This window comes from Lagenorhynchus albirostris, chromosome 17 (assembly GCF_949774975.1).
Source record: "Lagenorhynchus albirostris chromosome 17, mLagAlb1.1, whole genome shotgun sequence".
Taxonomy (NCBI): Eukaryota; Metazoa; Chordata; class Mammalia; order Artiodactyla; family Delphinidae; genus Lagenorhynchus; species Lagenorhynchus albirostris.
In genome coordinates, this window is record NC_083111.1 from 37,237,132 (window position 1) to 37,256,753 (window position 19,622).

The following is a 19,622-nucleotide window of genomic DNA, read 5'->3' on the forward strand; positions in this document are numbered from 1 at the left end:
CACTGCCATGTGTGTCCTCCTCCCTGGCTTGTACTTCCACTGATAGCTTCACAGCAAGCCTTTACCAATGCACCCTCAGGAACCACTTTTTTTTAAAATCAAAGTATAGTTGATTTACAACGTTGTGTTAATTACTGCTCTACAACAAAGTGATTCAGTTATATATATATATATATACATTCCTTTTTTTATATACTTTTCCATTATGGTTTATCATAGGACATTGAATATAGTTCTCTGTGCTATACAGTAGGACCTTGTGGTTTATCCATTCTATGTATAATAGTTTACCTCTGCTAACCCCAACCTCCCACTCCGTCCCTCCCCCAATCCTCTCCCCCTTGGCAACCACCAGTCTGGTCTCTATGTCCGTGATTCTGTTTCTGTTTCTTAGGTAGGTTCATTTGTGTCATATTTTAGATTCCACATATAAGTGATACCGTGTGGTGTTTGTCTTTCTCTTTCTGATGTACTTCACTTAGTAGGATAATCTCTAGTTGCATCCATGTTGCTGCAAATGGCATTATTTCATTCTTTCATGACTGAGTATAGTATCCCATTGTATATATATATCACATTTTCTTTATCCATTCATTTGTCGATGGATATTTAGGTTGTTTCCACGTCTTGGCTATTGTGAATCATGCTGCTATGAATGTAGGGGTGCATGTATCTTTTAAAATTATAGTTTAGTCTGGGTATATGCCCAGGAGTGGGATTGCTGGATCATATGGTAATTCTATTTTTAGTTTTCTGAGGAACCTCCATACTGTTTTCCATAGTGGTTGTGCCAACTTATATTCCCACCAACAGTGTAGCAGGAGGAACCACTCTTACTTAGGGAATAACTGAACTTTCAGAATCTTCACAAGACATCCTGTTTGCCTTTCTTAAAAGCTGATTTTCTCATTTAAGGGCATTATCTCCCAAATACCCCTCTCAAGTGGAAGCTAATCGTTCTTCCATTGCCCTTGATAATTCATGTATAAAACATATCACACTTATATTTACATGCTCAATATATAACTTGTTCAGTACTTCATCTCCATTTGCATGTGTCACTTCCAAGGCCAATTGTCTTCACATGGTCATATATTTTTGTAGAATTTCCAAAGATATTTTAACAGAAATTAAAAGTACTCACTTTTCCTAACTCAACTTCCCTTGAATCGTGTTTTTTTTTTTTTTTTTTTTTTTTTTTTTTTGCGGTACGTGGGCCTCTCACTGTTGTGGCCTCTCCCGTTGTGGAGCACAGGCTGCGGACGCGCAGGCTCAGCGGCCATGGCTCATGGGCCTAGCGGCTCCGCGGCATGTGGGATCTTCCCGGACCAGGGCACGAACCCGTGTCCCCTGCATCGGCAGGTGGACTCTCAACCACTGTGCCACCAGGGAAGCCCCCATGCTTCTTATGTCTGGTGGCTTTGGAGTGGCTGCAGATATTTTTGGGGTCTGATTAAGTGTAAGTTGCCGCAAAAACCTGACTTGATGAAGATCAAATAAAGCTCATTGTATGGCATTGTATAAAGGACATTGTCATGACCTTGTTAATTAATGTCTATAATTTTCAAATAGTATTTAAGTTTTTGCATAAGAAAACTTGAAATGCCTTGAAATTTTATAGTTACCAAGAGTTCTAATAGAGGTTTTCAGTTTGACAGTTTGAATTTCACAATGATATTTTTAACTACTTACAAAGCTAAAATAAAAATTTCTAACCTATTAATATGAAAAATGAACTTAAATATACTTTACTCTGATTCCCCAGAAATTAAAGCCTGAGACAGAGGGCTATGTACTACTTTATTATTAGGGAGGGTAAGCCCAGAGAGCAGAAGTGAGGGACAGGGGGCAGAGAATGCCTATTACAGGGCTGGCTGCTTCTAAGGGAGGCAGATGGCTCTATCACTGGAGCATACCCCCAAGTAGGTATCAACTGCACCTCCAAACCATCTTTCAGTGGGGAGAAAAGAGGAAACATGGACTGCTCACTCTCTCATTGGTCAAAGGCTCACCTCTCAGTGCTCCTCTGAGTTTGTATAGGTGAGTCTGGGCATTAACAGTTGAACCCCAGAACAAGTGTTAACAGGGAAATCCTAGGGTATGAGAAAAAGAGGAGCTGTCAGATTGCACCATGTGAAGTCAGACAGCCTTTGCAGAGCTACAAGAAACAGGCAACACCAACAGCACTGAAATGATGTATTAGAAATGTCTGATATGCAAGAGGAAGGCCAAAATTATCTTTCTATTCTCTCTATAGAAAATATTGCAAAAATCATTGAATATACAACCTAAAATTGTAAGGGGAAAAGCTATTATACAGGTATATCGGGCAAATAGTTAATAAAAATATTATATTTTTTTCTGGATATTTGACCATGGAATTTGCCAGCATTTTAAAATTTATAATTTGTTGTGATTTCTCATTTTAAATACATTGCCTTTGTAATTAATTTTATATTGTAATTTTATCTTTTTTCTAGGAAGCCCCTATGATATATAGGATTTAGGGCTCACAAAACCTGGATCACTCCTGTGCTCAAGTTTATCCTATCTGAAAACTAATAAAAAAACAAACAAACAAGTTTTCTTATCCCATGTCCTCATTTGGCACCAAGCCTTTCCCTCTCTTCTCTTCACAAACAAGGTTTTTCAAAGACTGGTTCATGTTTCCTGACTCCTCTCCCTCCACTCATACCTATTTCTTAAACCGCTCCCACTTGGTTCCTACATCCTTGATTCCCCAAGAAGTGCTCTTCTTAAGGTCACCAGAACCCTGTATTATCAATTCAACAGACACTTCTGCTCTTTTTCATGAATACCATTTCTGTGGAGTTGCTGCAGATGACTGGCCCTGGCTTTTTTATACTCTTTTCTTCTAGTTCTTTTTCTATGCATCTGACAATTCCTTCACTCCTTGAATTCTGATGTTGACCAAGGCCTCCAGCCTTCTGCTCATCTTACTCTAATCTGACCACTCTCTTTGAGTGACTTAATCCAGGACTTTAGTTGTCTTTTAGGAGGTTCCTGTCATTTCCTGCTCATATTTAATCAATCAACTTTAGACCTCTGACATGTTCTAGGAAGAAAGAGTTCTTTGCTAAAGCCAAGGGCTTTAAATGTGTTTTTTTTGTGTGTTTTTTTTTAAATGTGTTTTTTTAAATGTGTCTGAGTAACATCTATTTATATATGATGGAACTATATTTCCTTGAGAAATGGTGTCTTTTTTGCTATTGCGACTATCTGGATATCAGCAGTAACTTCCTAACTGTTCTTTTTTTCCACCAATCTAGTGTGTCTTCCATATAACTGTTACTTTGATCACCTAAAAAGGAAACTTCATTATCTTGTTTCCATTAGAAAAAAATCTTCTAAAGGCTTCTATAACATTCATGATAATGTTCATATTGCTTTAAAAAGTCTATATCAAAAATTAAGTTGTATAGGTTTATGAACTCATTGTACAAGGTGAAAAAGTATCTTTCAAAGATGTATAAGAAACACCAGTAGCCTTGTTCTTGGATTTTTATGTAAAGTATATACAAAAAAATATAAGCCTGAAACCTGTCATGTCTAACAATATATAGTGGATTAATGGCTATGGTTCTAATTCAATCTTTTCAACAGCTGCATGATATTCCATAACATCATTGTACCAGAATTTATTAACCATCTTCATACTGATGGGCATTCAGGTCATTTCCATGTTTAATCAGCACATAAAGTATTGTAATACACAGCATTAGGTATACATTCCAATGTAATTCTTATGTAACTATGTATTCATCTAACAATTCCAGTAAAAGTATAATGAGATTTCACTGAACATACATGCATCCTGTGCCCTTCTCTAAACCAGATATTATGGTGAGGGGAGTGCAAACCTCCTATTGGCTGGGATGAGTCATGTGGCCATGCCTAGATTTGGGGTAGAGATCAATTCCCTTATTCTCAGCCCATGTACTTCAGGTGGAAAGAGTGACTTCTTGAAGGAAATCAGTGTGCTGCTAATGAAAGAAGGAAGAATGGAATTGGGTGGCTAAAACATAGCAAACATCTTACAGTAACAGGAGCTAATGGCTTGTTCAAACACTGAGGCAGGTGAGTGACATTGTTCCCATGTTGTAGACAAGGATTTCATCCTATGGGAGCATAGGAAATACAGAAACACTGAGGCTTTGAAGTTCTATACATGTATCACTTTATTAGTAAAATCTGACTCAAGAAAATTTCAGTTAGCCTAAAGCTATGGTGGGCGACTTGATCAACTTGGAGCACATGTCCATTTTGTTTACCCTATAAAGGTTATATACCCTATCTAAAATTGAGAAGTGAATATTCTCAGCAACATGTAGGAGTCAGCAGTAACTAGTTAACTTTGATTTCTAAGGCCTCAGAGGTTTTTCCAAACAGAATCCATGTATTGAGTAAGGGTATGTCTAGGCCCACTTCTCTGGAGGAGCTAAAAGTCAGTGGCCTGTGTAGCACACGGAATGCACTTTGTTCAGTCTGTCAGTAACCTGCCCAGAAGCATTCCACATGGTGTGCAGCTCCTGACTTTGTATTTGCGTGTGTGGACACATATCCAAAATTAGCTTTCATTATCAGATTTATAAATGCATGTTTGCCTCTATTCCTGGGACAAATAACTTCATTCGAAGAAGAAATGAAATGTGTAGCTGATAGGCCATTTGTAGTGACTCAAGATTCTTATCTTCCCACTGTCCCAATGTTAAGAGATTCCAAATATTTCCACCACCTCCTTTTGAATCAGAGAAAATATAAAACTAGTTTAAAAACAGAGAAAGAGAAGAAGGTTAGGAGGAAAAAGGAGGGAGAGAGGGAGAGAGAGTTGGAGGGAGGGAGAAGAGAATTGCACAATACCTTCATATTTCCTTAAGTAACCATCCTTCTTTCTAATTGTTAACCTAGAAAAGTGTCTCAAGTTCACCTTGCCTTCCATATGAACCTTAAGTCGGCAATTAAGGAACGCAGCACAGGATTTAATCTTTCATTTCCTTTTGTTGGGGCTCATTGCTAGTATTTTCTCCAATTCTAAACTCTTTCTTTTATTTATGGAATTATTGGTACTTAGTCCTTATTCCTTGCAATGAGAACTTTAAAAAAAATTTTTTTTGATGTGGACCATTTTTTTAAAAATCTTTATTGAATTTTTTGCAATATTGCTTCTGTTTTATGTTTTGGTTTTTTGGCCATGAAGCACGTGGGATCTTAGTTCCTCAACTAGGGATTAAACCTGCCCTTCCTGCATTGGGAAGCAAAGTCTTAACCACTGGACCATCAGGGAAGTCCCTGAGAACTTTTAAGTGCATAAATTTTTAGCCATTCTAGGCTCAGAATAAGTTCTGAGAAGCATACAAAACTACCTCTGATGCTCAGTATTCAAGATATCACTCTGTCATTTCCACTACTAACACCCAGTCTTTCTAAGAAATAATTTTTTATCAATGGCTAAATTTTATTCATATGCAATACGTTTAATGAGGGGGTGTTTTTCGGATAATGCTATGATTTTTTTAAAAATATTTATTTGTTTATTGAAGTATAGTTGATTTACAATGTTATATTAGTTTCAGGTGTACAACATAATGATTTGATATTTTTATAGGTTTATATTCCATTTAAAGTTATTATAAAATATTGGTTATATTTCCCGTGTTGTACATTATATCCTTGTATCTTATTTATTTTATATTGTTGACTGAAAAAAATGCACAACCTAAAAGTTGAGAATTATGATTTACTCGGCAGACTTACTGAGGACTAAAGCCCAGGAGACAGCCTCTCGGATAGCTCTGAGAGACTGTTTCAAACGGGATGGGAGGAGCAGGATATATAGGAGTTTTTGAAAAAAAAAAAAGGACATCTCAAGCTATTGAATTTAGCACTTTTCTATGTATGGAAAGATGCAAGAGTCTGGCCTTAATGAAATTATTCTTTTGATATGCACCTTAACTGTTTAGAGACAGTGTCTACATGTTTTTTTCTCCATGATGCACCTTCGGGGATGGAAGCTGCAGTGGCTGATGGCCTGATGGCTGCAACATCTTTTATTTACTGATATGGCAGGCAACATTCTTTGTCCACAGTATCTAGTACTTTGCATCTCTTAATCCACTTCCCCTGTCTTGTCCCTCTTACCACCCCTCTCCCCACTGGTGACCACTACTTTGTTCTCTGTATCTGTGAGTCTGTTTCTATTTTATTGTATTCATTCATTTTATTTTTTAGATTCCACATATAAGTGAGATCATGTAGTATTTGTCTTTCTCTATCTGACTGACTTCACTAAGCATAATACCCTCTAGGTCCAGATTTCATTCTTTTTAATGGGTAATATTCCATTCTGTATATATACCACTTCTTTTTATATTCTTCTGTTGATGGGCACTTAGTTTGCTTCCATATCTTGGCTATTATAAAAATAATGTTGCTATGAACATTGGGTGTATATATGTTTTCTAATTAGTGTTTTCATTTTCTTTGGATATATACCAAGGAATGAAGTTGCTGGATCATATGGTAGTTCTATTTTTAATTTTTTAAGGAACCCCCCATATTGGCTGTACCAATTTCCATTCCATAGTGGCTGTACCAATTTACATTCCTACCAACAGTGAACTAAGGTTCCTTTTCTCCATATCCTCACCAAAATTTATTATTTGTTGTTTTTTGACTATAGCCATTCTGACAGGTGTGAGGTGATAGCTCATTGTTTTGATTTACATTTTCCTAATGCTTAGTGATGTTGAATATCTTTTCATGTGCCTGTTGGTCACCTGTATGTCTTCTATGGAAGAATGTCTATTCAGGTCTTCTGCCCATTTTTAAATTGGGTGTTTATTTTTTTTTGTTATTGTTGAGTTGTATGACCTATTTCTATATTTTGGATATTAACCACTTATCAGACATATTTGTAAATATCTTCTCCCATTTAGTAGGTTGTCTTTTCATTTTGTCGATGGTTTTCTTTGCTGTGCAAAAGCTTTTAAGTTTAATTAGGTCCCATTTGTTTATTTTTACTTTTGTTTTCCTTGTCTGAAGTGACAGATCCAAAAATATATTGCTAAGACTTATGTCAAAGAGCATACTGCCTATGTTCTTCTAGGAATTTTATGGTTTCTGGTCTTACATTTAGGTCTTTAATCCATTTTGAATTTATTTTTGTACATGGTGTGAGAAAATGTTCTAACTTCATTTTTTACATGTAGCTGTCCACTTTTTCCATCACCAATTTTTGAAGAGACTATTTTTTCCCCATTGTATATTTTGATCATAGATTAATTGACCATGTGTGCATGGGTTTATTTCTGGTCTCTCTATTCCATTCCATTGATCTATGTGTCTGTTTATGTGCCAGTAACATACTGTTTTGATTACTGTGGCTTTGTAGTATATTCTGAAGTCAGAGAGCATGATACTTCCATCTTTGTTCTTTTTCCTCAAGATTGCTTTGACTATTTGGGGTCTTTGGTGGTTCCATACAAATTTTAGGATTATTTGTTTTAGCTTTGAAAAATGTCATAGGTGTTTTGATATGGATTACATTGAATCTGTAAATTGCTTTAGGTAGTATGGCCATTTTAACAATATTAATTCTTCCAATCCAAGAGCACAGGATATCTTTTCATTTCTTTCTATCATCTTCAATTTCCTTCATGCTTTATAGTTTTCAGTGTACAGGTCTTTCACCTCATTGGTTAAGTGTATTCTTAGGTATTTTATTATTTTTGATGTGATTTTAAATGGGATTCTTTTCTTAATTTCTCTTTCTGTGAGTTCATTATTAGTGTATAGAAAAACAACAGATTTCTGTATGTTAATCTTGTATCCTGCAACTTTTCTGAATTTATATATTAGTTTTAATAGTTTTTGGTGGAGACTTTAGGGTTTTATTATATAAAGGATCATGCCATTCTGCAAATAGTGATGGTTTTACTTCTTTACTTCCAAATTGGATACCTTTTATTTATTTTTCTTGTCTGATTTCTGTGGCTAGGACTTCCAATACTATGTTAAATAGAAGTGAGAGAGTGGGCATCCTTGTCTTATCTGAAAATAGAGGAAAGACTTTTAGTTTTTCACCATTGAGTATGATGTTAGCTGTGTGTTTGTCATAAATAACCTTATTTGTTGAGATATGTTCTCTCTACACCAACCTTGATGAGAGTTTTTATCATGAATCAATGTTGAATTTTTGTCAAATGCTCTTTCTGTGTCTACTGAGATGATCACATGATATTTATCCTTCCTTTTGTTAATATGATGTATCACATTGATTGATTTGTAGATGTTGAACCATCCTTGCATCCCTGGAATAAATCCAAGTCAATCATGGTTTATGATCTTTTTCTATATTGTTGGATTCGGTTTGCTAACATTTTGTTGAAGACTTTTGCATCTATATTCATCAAAGATATTGACCTGTAATTTTCTTTTCTCTTTTTTAGTGTCTGGTTTTGGTATCATGGTAATTGGGTCTTATAGAATGAATTTGGGAGTGTTCTATCCTCTTCAGTTTTTTGCATACTTTGAGAAGGATATGTATTTGCTCTTCTTTATATTTTGGTAGAATTTCCCTGTGAAGCAGTCCAGTCTTGCACTTTTTTTTTGCTGGGAATTTTTTATTACAAATTCAACTTCAGTTCTAGTAATCAGTCTGTTCAGATTGTCTGTTTCTTCTTGATTCAGTCTTTGTAGGTTGTATGTTTCTAGAAATTTGACCATTTCTTCTAGGTTGTCTAATTTGTTGGTATATAACTGTTCATATTATTCTCTTACAGTTTTTTGTGTCTCTGTGGTATTGGTTGTTATTTCTCCTCTTTCATTTCTTATTTTGTTTATTAAGGTCCTCTCTTTTCTTCTTAGTGAGCCTGGCTAAAGATTTATTAGTTTTGTTTACCCTTTCAAAAACCAATTCTTATTTTCTTTGATCTATTCTATTGCCTTTTTGATCTCTATTTTATTTATTTATTCTCTGGTCTTTATTATTTCCTTTCTTCTGCTGACTTTGAGCTTGTTTGTTCTTTTTCTAATTCCTCTCTTTTCATCTTAGTAAGCCTGGCTGAAGGTTTATTAATTTTGTTTATCCTTTCAAAAAACCAGTTCTTGGTTTCATTGATTTTTTGTTCTGTTGCTTTTTCGTCTCTATTTATTTCCTCTCTTATCTTTCCTATTACCTTCCTGCTGCTTACTTTGGGGCTTTGCTTGTTTTTCTTTTTCTAATTCGTTTAGATGGTAGATTAGGTTGTTTATTTGAGATTTTTCTTGTTTCTTGAGGTAGGGATTAATCACTATAAACTTCTCTTAGAACTGCTTTTGCTGTGTCTCGTAGACTTTGGAAATTTGTGTTTTCATTTTCATTCATCTCAAGGTATTTTCTGGTTCCCACTTTGATTTCTTCATTGATCCATTGGTTTTTTAGTAGCATGTTGTTTAGTCTCCCCATGTTTGTGTTTTTCCATTTTTATTTCTATAATTGATTTCTAGTTTCACACCATTGTAGTTGGAAAAGATGCTTGATATAATTTCTATCCTCTTAAGGTTGTTGAGACATGTTTTCTGGCCTATCATATGATCTACCCTGAAGAAATTCCATGTGCACTTGAAAAGAATGTGCATTCTGCTGTTTTGGGATTGAATGTACTGTAGATATCTATTAAGTCCCACTGGTCTACTGTGTTATTTAAGGCCACTCTTTCCTTATTGATTTTTCTGTCTGGATGATCTGTCCATTGATGTATGTGGGGTGTTAAAGTCCCCTGCTATTATTGTGTTACTGTCAATTTCTCCTTGTGTCTGTTAATATTTGCTTTATATATTTAGGTGCTCTTACATTAGGTGCATATATGTTTGTGAATATTGTATCATCCTTTTGTACTGATTGATTTGCTATTATATAATATCCTTCATTGTCTTTTATTATAAACTTTGTTTTAAAGTTCACTTTGATATGAATAGTGCTATCTGAGCTTTCTTTTCATTTCCTGTTGCATGGAATATCATTTTCCATCCCCTCAGTTTCAGTCTGTGTGTTTCTTAGCTCTGAAGTGAATCTCTTGTAGGAAGCATATATAATGGTGTTTTTGGTTTTGTTTTATAAAATCAGCCACCCTATGTCTTTTGATTGGTACATTTAGTGCATTTACATTTAAATTGATTGTTTGTTATATACTTACTGCCATTTTGTTATTTGTTTTCCTGTAGTTCTTCTCTGTTCTTTTCTTCTTCTTTTAGTATCTTCACTTGTGGTTTGATGATTTTCTTTAGTATTATGTTTATGTTCCTTTCTCTCTAGTTTTTGTATATCTATTGTAAGTTTTTGATTACTGGTTACCATAGAGTTCATATATATTGAACTATAACTGTATCTTATTTTAAACTGATACTTATTTAACTTAAACACATTCTAAAAGTTCCATATTTTTCTCCTTCCCCACAACAGTGCTTTGTATTTTTGATGTCATATTTTACACCTTCATGTCGGTCCCTTAACTGTTTATTGTAATCATAGCTGATTTTTCAATTTTTGTCTTTAACCTTGGTACTAGCTTATTTCAATCATTGAACCACAGTCTTTAAATTTTCCTTTACCAGTGGAATTTTCCCCCTCCTGTAATTTCTTGTTTATTGTTGTGGCCTTTTCTTTTTCACTTAAAGAAGACCCTTTAACACTTCTTGTCAGGTCAATTTAGTATTAATGAAATCTTTAATTTTTTGCTTCTCTAAGAAGTTATAGCTTCTTCAGTTTTGATCGATAACCTTGCTGGAGACGGTATCCTAGGTTGTACATTTTTTTTCTTTCCGGACTTTAATTATATTACACCACTCCCTTCTGGCCTGCAGTTGCTGCTGAAAAATCTGCTTATAGTCTTCTGGGGTTTCCCTTGTATGTGACTCTTTTTTTCCTTTTGCTGTCTTTAAATCTTTACCTTTTGCCATTTTAGTTATGATATATCTTTGTGTGGGTCTCTTTAACTTCATCTTATTTGAGACTCTCTGTTCTTCCTGTACCTGGACATCTGTTTAATTCTTCAGTTTTTAGTCATAATTTCATCAAATATTTTTTGAACTGTTTTCTCTCTCTCTTCTCCTTCTGGAACCCCTATAATGTGAATGTTAGTATGCTTGATGTTGTACCAGAGGTCTCTTAAACTGTCCTCATTATTTTTAATTTGTTTTTCATTTTGCTTTCCTGACTGTGTGAATTCCATTATTATGTATTGCAGATTACTTATGCATTTTTCTGTATCACCTAATCTGCTATTAATTCCCTCCTGTGTATTTTTAATTTCAGTTATTGTTTCTTTAGCTCTGACTGATTCTTTATAATATTTTCCAGTTCTTTGTTAAAATTCTCGTTATGTTAATCTGTTCTTTTCCCCAGTTCAGTTAGCATTCTTATTAGTATTGCTTTGAACTCTTTATTAGGTAAATTATCTCTGTTTCATTAGGTGTTTTTCAGGGATTTTTTCTTATTTTTTCATGTGAAACATATTCTTCTGTCTTCTTAATTTGTTTAACTTTCTCTCACTCTATGAAATGATGTGAAACACTTACCTATCCTGATCTTGAAGGCATCCCTATGCAGTCTGCATGTTCCCAGTGTCCTTGTGTATGAGCATCCCTATGTAGTCTGCATGTGCCTGTGTATTTGGTGGGAGAACTGTATCTGAGGTGATCGTGAGCTCCTCTTCCTCTGTGCTGGCAGCCACCACCTTAGTGGGTGGTCTGGAGTTGGAGGGGCCTGAGCCAGAGCCACGTGCAAGTCAGGCTTCTACTATGCTCAGTGGTCATCACAGTCCAATTGGGTTTGGGGCCTGAGGGGCTGGAGCAGTAGCAAAGTTGGGTTTCTCGAGTGTGATGGCAGTCTCCACCTTGGTTTGAGGTGGAGGTGGGAGGTAGCTATGGCCTGAGGGCTTGGGGCTGAACTTCCATGCTGATTTTACTTTTTCCCCAGTGTGTGCACCTTGGTTAGAGGCTGGGTCAGGGCCAGAGAGGTTGGTGCCACACCACTGAGCTGCCCCCTCCCAAATGTGAACAGAAATGCATAGGAAGCTCTTCAATGATGGTGGACTCTTCCCTGAATCTAGCTTAGCTCCCTTGTGATTGTGCACAGGGATGCACTCTGGTGGGATAATGCTATGATTTATCATGTAGTCTGACTTATTAGGATAAAAATCTTATCTTTGGTTTTAAAATAAATATCTCCTCTTCTACTATAGCCAAATGCAGTAATTCACCTGTGAGATCAACATTTAGAATTGAAAATCATAATTTGGTTTCTCTTTGGCAACTTCCAAAACATGAATCCAGTGCTTTAACATGATTTTGAGAAATGAACATTTTCAAAATTGACCAAAGCTTCCCATTTTTGTAGAGTATGGGGGAAGCTATCAGTGGTTTTTGGAGAGTGGCATTTCCTCAGTCATTGTTCACAAATAAAGTTGGTTAGATCATCTAGCAGGGGGTCCCTTTTTCTAATTTACACAAGGCTACTGAATGATCTAGCAGCAGGTGGGGTTAGATGTGGGCTGGCTGCAGAGGCCAAGAACCTGTAAGAGCTTTGCTTGAGCAGGTCAGCACGGGTTCAGCTTTCTTAGTATTTTTACAACTATTTTCTTTCTTGTGTACTAGAAATTGGAGAAAGTAATGAAACAATTAACTTGTATTACTTCTTGTGGAAGAATTTACTTCTTGTAGAAACTCAGTTCTACAAAGTCTTGAAAGACTGACCACTGTTCCAAATGTGGTTGGCCCAAATTTACTCACATTTGCCTTTAGACACTCAGTAAGCCCCATTTCCTTAAAGTTATAGAAGCTGAGTACTAAGAATAGTGCCCTTGAGACTCCTGCCAACACAACTTCTAGTGATGGTACCATGTATAATAGAGATTGAATGGGACTTTACCTTTCACTTCTGAGTTTTGAGTAAGCAGTCTTCAGAAGACTATCTTTAACATTTAGCAACTTAATTTCTAGACACTCATTATTTAGGAACTAAATTGCTTAGATGCTATTTGAGATGATTCAAAATACAAATTTTTAATGATATTATATAGATTTAGGGATTATGAATTGGAAGTTCAAAGTTGGAAATATTATTTAATATTTTTTAAGGATAAGTGTTTCAGTCCTGTTCAGAATGTGAGATTGAACACCACAGCATCAAATGACCTCTTACTTTCTGCTCCTTCCAAAAACTAATACTTGTATGTGTGCTAGGGGTCCTGTAACAAAATACCATAAGCTGGGTGACTTAAACAACAGAAATTTATTGCCCCACAGTTCTGGAGGCTAGAATTCTATAGTCGAGGTATGAGCAGAGTTGATATCTTCTGAGAGCTGTGAGGGATAATTTGTTATAATGTGGCACTCCCCTAGCTTCTGGTGGTTTGCTGGCAACTTTTGGTGTTCTTGGCATGCAGAATAATTATCCTGATTTCTGCCTTCATCTTTGTATGGCATTCTTCCTGTGTGCTTATGTTTCTTCATATGGCATTCTTTTATCAGTCATATTGGATTATAAACCCACTGTATTCTGGGATGACTGCATCCTACAACCTTGTGAATTCCTACACAATTACATCTGCAATGACCCTATTTCCAAATAAAGCCATATTCTGAGGTGCTAGGAATTAGGATTTCAACATATGAATCAGAGTGGGGAACAGTTCAACCCCTAAGAAAGCCCAAAGGTGTTTCATGAAAAGGATTGATCTGGGAGCAGTGAATTCTACTGGAATAGTTGTTTCATTGAATTGTGGTAACTGTAGTTTTCTGGGTAGTATTTGAAGCTCCATAACTAAATGCTACAGTCTATGAAATACTGCTGTTCTTGTATTCATGCTTGAGGGGAATAAACCAGTGCCTCTGAGTCTTAGCTGCCTGGGCTCTCAATAAAGAAGTGAGGTCACTAAGTCCCCAATAGAGCAGCTCTCTGTATGTAATTCCAGCACCAATTAACAACTTCAGATACACTATTCAATTTCTAGACATGATCTTTTGCAGTTCCAGGTTTCTTTAATTTTCTAAATAATTGCTATCATACAAATCCAAATAAAACTGGTCTGAAGCTGAAATAAAAATATGTATCTTAAAATATAAAATATCATCTCTGTGATAAACAGTTCTCGTTCTCACTAGCAGTGATTGGTCACTTTCTAGCAATCTCAGCCAAGAGATTGTGGTTAGTGCAGAGGCAGAGTGAGCTAACTACCTGCTTTTGTGTTCTTCCTTGGCAGGGGTCAGGCACTCTGTCTAGGGAAGCCATTGTCACTGTAGCCTGGGTTAGAGGAGCAAGCGTTGCCAGTGGTAAATGTCCAACTTCACACTCAGGGTCCCTCAAAAGGTGGGGAATGTTCATAAGCCCTGAAACTGCTGATAATATTGACATGGGAATATGGAGTTTCGTCTACTTTAATAACCATTATCACACCTATAAAACATGTTTTCTTAAAAATTGCATCTTTCAAAGTCTTCTAGTGATCATTCTTTAATGGATATATCAGACTTGCATTACCAATACATGATTTTTGATTTTTAAAAAAAATCAGCTATCTAAAGATCTCATTATGGGTTTTCTCCTCCAATCAATCAATCAATCTCTGTCTCTCTCCATTTCTCCTCTCATTCCTCCTCTGTCCCCTTTTGGCACCCTTTGCCCTAATACCCAATTTTTTTATTTTTAATAAATTTATTTATTTATTTTTGGCTGTGTTGGGTCTTCGTTTCTGTGTGAGGGCCCTCTCCAGTTGTGGCGAGCGGGGGCCACTCTTCATCACTGTGCACAGGCCCCTCACCGTTGTGGCCTCTCCCGTTGCAGAGCACAGGCTCCAGACACGCAGGCTCAGTAGCTGTGGCTCACGGGCTTAGTTGCTCTGCGGCATATGGGATCTTCCTAGACCAGGGCTCGAACCCGTGTCCCCTGCATTGGCAGGCAGATTCCCAACCACTGCACCACCAGGGGAGCCCCCCATTTTGTTTTTATTCTTCTATACTTTTGTTTGTTGTGCTGCTTTTGCTCTTATCTAAGTGAGATTAAATAATACAAATATCTATCAGTATTTGCAGCAATTTTCCCCCAAAGTAATAGAGAGTTCTAATTCTGCTCTGATTGAATTGAACACCCTGTTTTATTAAACATGGAGAAAAGTGTAGATAATTCTACTAATTTGTAAGTGACTCTAACTAGTTAGTATTTTCATTATTTTTGGAGGATTTAACATATTTTAGTTTGTATGAAAATATGTATGTTGGTTACAGTATGAACCAGAATAATAAATGAATCAGAGAAAGAAAACTTTATGCTGTTTCCTCTCCTTTTTGGAGGTGGGTATGGGAGGGTGGTTTGGGTTTTTTAGTTTTTATCTATGGAAGGGGTACTTGAAATTTAAAGCATTGTATTTCTGAATTAGTTCATTCCTTCATTTTGGCCATTGTTCATTGTCATATTAGCAGAGAAGTAGATTCTCATTGAGAGTGTACAACATTTGCTTAATGTGAAAGCTCAGTATCAGTGTCATTTGAGATTAAGGAAGTGTCTACATGATTTCTGGTCTTTGAGATCGTTCTTGTAAAATCTACTGAGGTGATATTTTGCGTTTATACGTCTAGAGATCTTTTAAAGATTGCAGTTAGAAATGTTTTCCATGATTATTCCTATTTTAATTTGATAGGAATATGAGATCCAAAGAAATTCTGGTTTTGAACTAATTTTTTATAGATTTCACTTGGGATGAACAGAGAAAGAGAGATGAGTTTTATAATAAAGCAAACAAAAAGTACCTATTCACAAGGCAAGAGGAGAGAATCCAGCTGCTTCTAGTTTTTTTTTTTTTTTACATCTTTATTGGAGTATAATTGCTTTACAATGGTATGTTAGTTTCTGCTTTATAACAAAGTGAATGCATATACATATGTTCCCATATCTCTTCCCTCTTGAGTCTTCCTCCCTCCCACCCTCCTTATCCCACCCCTCTAGGTTGTCACAAACCACCAAGCTGATTTCCCTGTGCTATGTGGCTGCTTCCCACTAGCTATCTATTTTACATTTGGTAGTGTATATATGTCCATGCCACTCTCTCGCTTTGTCACAGCTTCCCCTTCCCCTTCCCCATATCCTCACGTCCATTCTCTAGTAGGTCTGTGTCTATATATATGTGTTAGCATACGGTATTTGTCTTTCTCTTTCTGACTTACTTCACTCTGTATGACAGACTCTAGGTCCATCCACCTCATTACAAATAGCTCAATTTCGTTTCTTTTTATGGCTGAGTAATATTCCATTGTATATATGTGTCACATCTTCTTTATCCATTCATCCGATGATGGACACTTAGGTTATTTCCATCTCCGGGCTATTGTAAATAGAGCTGCAATGAACATTTTGGTACATGACTCTTTTTGAATTATGGTTTTCTTAGGGTGTATGCCCAGTAGTGGGATTGCTGGGTCATATGGTAGTTCTATTTGTAGTTTTTTAAGGAACCTCCATACTGTTCTCCATAGTGGCTGTAAAAATTCACATTCCCACCAGCAGTGCAAGAGTGTTCCCTTTTCTCCAGACCCTCTCCAGCATTTATTGTTTCTAGATTTTTTGATGATGGCCATTCTGACTGCTTCTAGTTTTGTATTTACGTTTGCTGTTGCAGGTGGAGTAGAAATGTAGCCAAATAGGGTACTTCTGGCAAACTTGATTCTGTTGGTATTTACCACGTCTTTCAGAATTTAGTGTCCATGCAATTCAGCCAAGGTGCTTTTGTTAAATATGCCACATACATATTTCCCTTTCCCCCCATCACTGATTTAGTAGATCTGGGTGATCTGAAATGTGGGCAACATTTTTTCTTACTTGGAAGCACTCTGTATTTCTGTCTCTTGATAGGTAATTTTTATCAAGTAACTCATTCTGAAAATGGATGAGAAAAAGTTGCTTTTTAGCTTTCCATATGACTGATTTAATGCACACAATGTTCTTACACAGTTGCTTACACTATAATAAATGCCAGGAGGTGTTTGTTATTGGGGTGGGGGAAAGTTTAGCTTTACAATGCTAACCTGGCTTGGAGACCTGCACTTTCACACGACCTTTCTCAACAGCAAGATTGCTGCCTCTCATCCTGCCTGTGTGAAATTCTAGAGCAGCCTCTGCCAGTAACTCTTCTATACAACTTTTTATTTGTCTTCACCAGACTTTTAGGAATACATTGTCAGCAAACAAGCAACCCAAGCAGGTTTTTAACACTGAAGAAGGAACTGGTTATTGGTAGATCTTTCATGCATTTTAACTGTAACTGAAATATCTTGTACTTCTTGAAACAAAATATTTGATGTAAAACTAGAGTTTATTTATTTTAAAGAGATTAAACTTGACTTTAAAATAGTTAAACAGTAAAAAGTACTGATATGGGAACCAGATTGCCAGGCTCCATAGTGTGAATAATTAACTGGCCTAATGTTCAGGTAATCTAGGTTCTAATGCCAGCTCCTTCCTCAAATCTTTTTGTAGCTTGTCAAGTCCATTATGCTCAATCAAATGGCTATCACTAAACCATGTAAACTTGAATGGATTATCAGAACCTAGCTGAACTGATCTTGGAGAGGCAGCAGTGAGCGGTGGCTTAATTCCCTGCCCAGGAATTGAACCTGGGTAGCCTGGATGAAAACCAGGAACTTTAGCCACCAGACCACCAAGGGCTAGAGGCTAGAAGTTATTTTTCCTTGGTTCTCGCCCCCAGTTAAAAATGTATTTCTCATGGAGGCAAAAACTGTAAAAACAGGTACAAAGTTTATTATTAGAGACATAGCACAACAAGTGGGATAGAACACAAAGAGATTGTTTAGTTAATAGAAGCAAGGCAGAGACACACATCCAGAGAGAAAGGGTGTGGGCATCCTCCCTAATGAGGAAAGCGGTAAAGAGGTGGTTAAGTCACTTATATAGGGCAGTTCTTCAGGGTCTTTGTTTACCTTTGGTCAATTATCTGGTTTCTTCTTCCACACCTGACCTGCCATAGGACGCTTCCCAATATGCATGCCCAACTTTTTTCCAAAATGGATTTCAACCCAGGAGTGACCTTAGAGTCACATATTATGGGGTGGTGCCCCCTCCTTTTTGAGACTTTTTGCGCATGTGCAGTGTCTCCCTTGCCCCAAGGATGGGAAATGCATGACCTCTTGATCTTTACTCAGACAGGGTTTAGCCCCTCTCTGTTCCTGCCATGACTGTTATCTTAGAGTGTCCTCAGGAGACAAAGCCTAGCTATTTAATCTGTTCTGTTATTATTTCTATTTCAAAGTACGAACAGGAGGCTGGTTGTAAATATCTAACCTGGAGCCCACTTATGTCCTGTCTCAGGAAATATAAACAGGAGGCTAGTTGTAAGTGTCCAGCCTGAAGCCCATCTTTTCCTCTCCCCAGGGAATGTAAACAGGCAGGCAAGTTGTAAATCTCTATCCTGGAGCCCATCTATCTCCTGCCTCAGAACTACCTGTTTAATGCCAAGGATCAGCGGCAAACAAGATCACTTTAATCAATTTATACTCATGCACACTTTGGTCACGTTTAAATGGCTAGTGGTAATTTAGACATGTCTAGGAAAATTTTCTATGTGCCTGTGACAAACAAACTGTGCAGGCAGTAGTATCTAAGAAGAACAAAAATTAACAGTTTTAAGGTACACCTTACTTATTCTTTGAATAAGCAAAGTTGAGTTTTTTTCACTCTAAGAAATTGTACCTGAATACAGGCTGGGGTCCAGTTATGAGACATTCATGAATTCACACACTGGCCCAATACTGGGATACACAATCTTAGGCCAGCCAGCTAGCCAGCCAACCAGGCACCTTTGAATGTGTGCATCCTTTTTGCCCCAGCCTTAATTACATTTCATGTCAGGCTTCTTATTGTCAGTGGTATTGCTACTAGTTCTGCCTGTCTCACAGATGCTATTGTGTGAATAGAATGAACATGTGAAAATGATTCTCACTTTTACCAGGAAGACACTCTGAGCTAATGTCTTCTTGTAGCCATCTCTGTAATCAAGTAAAAAGTAGTAGGCCAAGAAGAATGGTTTTAGAATTGAAATGTAAATATGAGCTAATGAGTGAATTTTCTGTTATTTAGGACAATGATGCTAGTCTTTCACTGAGCAAATAGAATAATTAAATCATAATTCCTTTCATATTAAATAAACCAATATCCATTCTACTTTGTAATGGACTGTATCTTGGTGTTATAAGATGGTCCTATTTACCCTGGTTCTTCTTCATAGGGTTGGCCTTTGCTGTTCTCTCATCTGTGCACCCCGTGTTTGGTTTGTATGGGTCTCTGTTTCCTGCCATCATTTATGCCATATTTGGAATGGGACGTCATGTTGCCACAGGTAATAATTTCTGTCTATGCTTATGCTTCTCATATTACTAATGAAGGGGACTCAGAAGTGATCATTTGTTACTGATTACATTTCCAATGTAATTCTTACTTTACTACTGAAAATATTAGGGCAAATATTATCAGCAAATAATATCAGCAAATATTAGGGCAAGACATTTAACTTTCTGTGCCTCAACACATACTGTGATTTATTGCTATATTACTATGT

General features: G+C 36.6%; 1 protein-coding gene across 1 annotated transcript in view; it reads left to right on the forward strand.

Moving 5' to 3' along the window:
* The window catches only part of SLC26A7 (solute carrier family 26 member 7), a 179,788-nt gene that overhangs the window by 20,758 nt on the left and 139,408 nt on the right, over positions 1-19,622 (forward strand). The window contains exon 2 of the mRNA XM_060127623.1: positions 19,293-19,403. Coding sequence (XP_059983606.1) covers positions 19,293-19,403 — 111 coding nt within the window. The remainder of the gene's footprint in view (positions 1-19,292; positions 19,404-19,622) is intronic.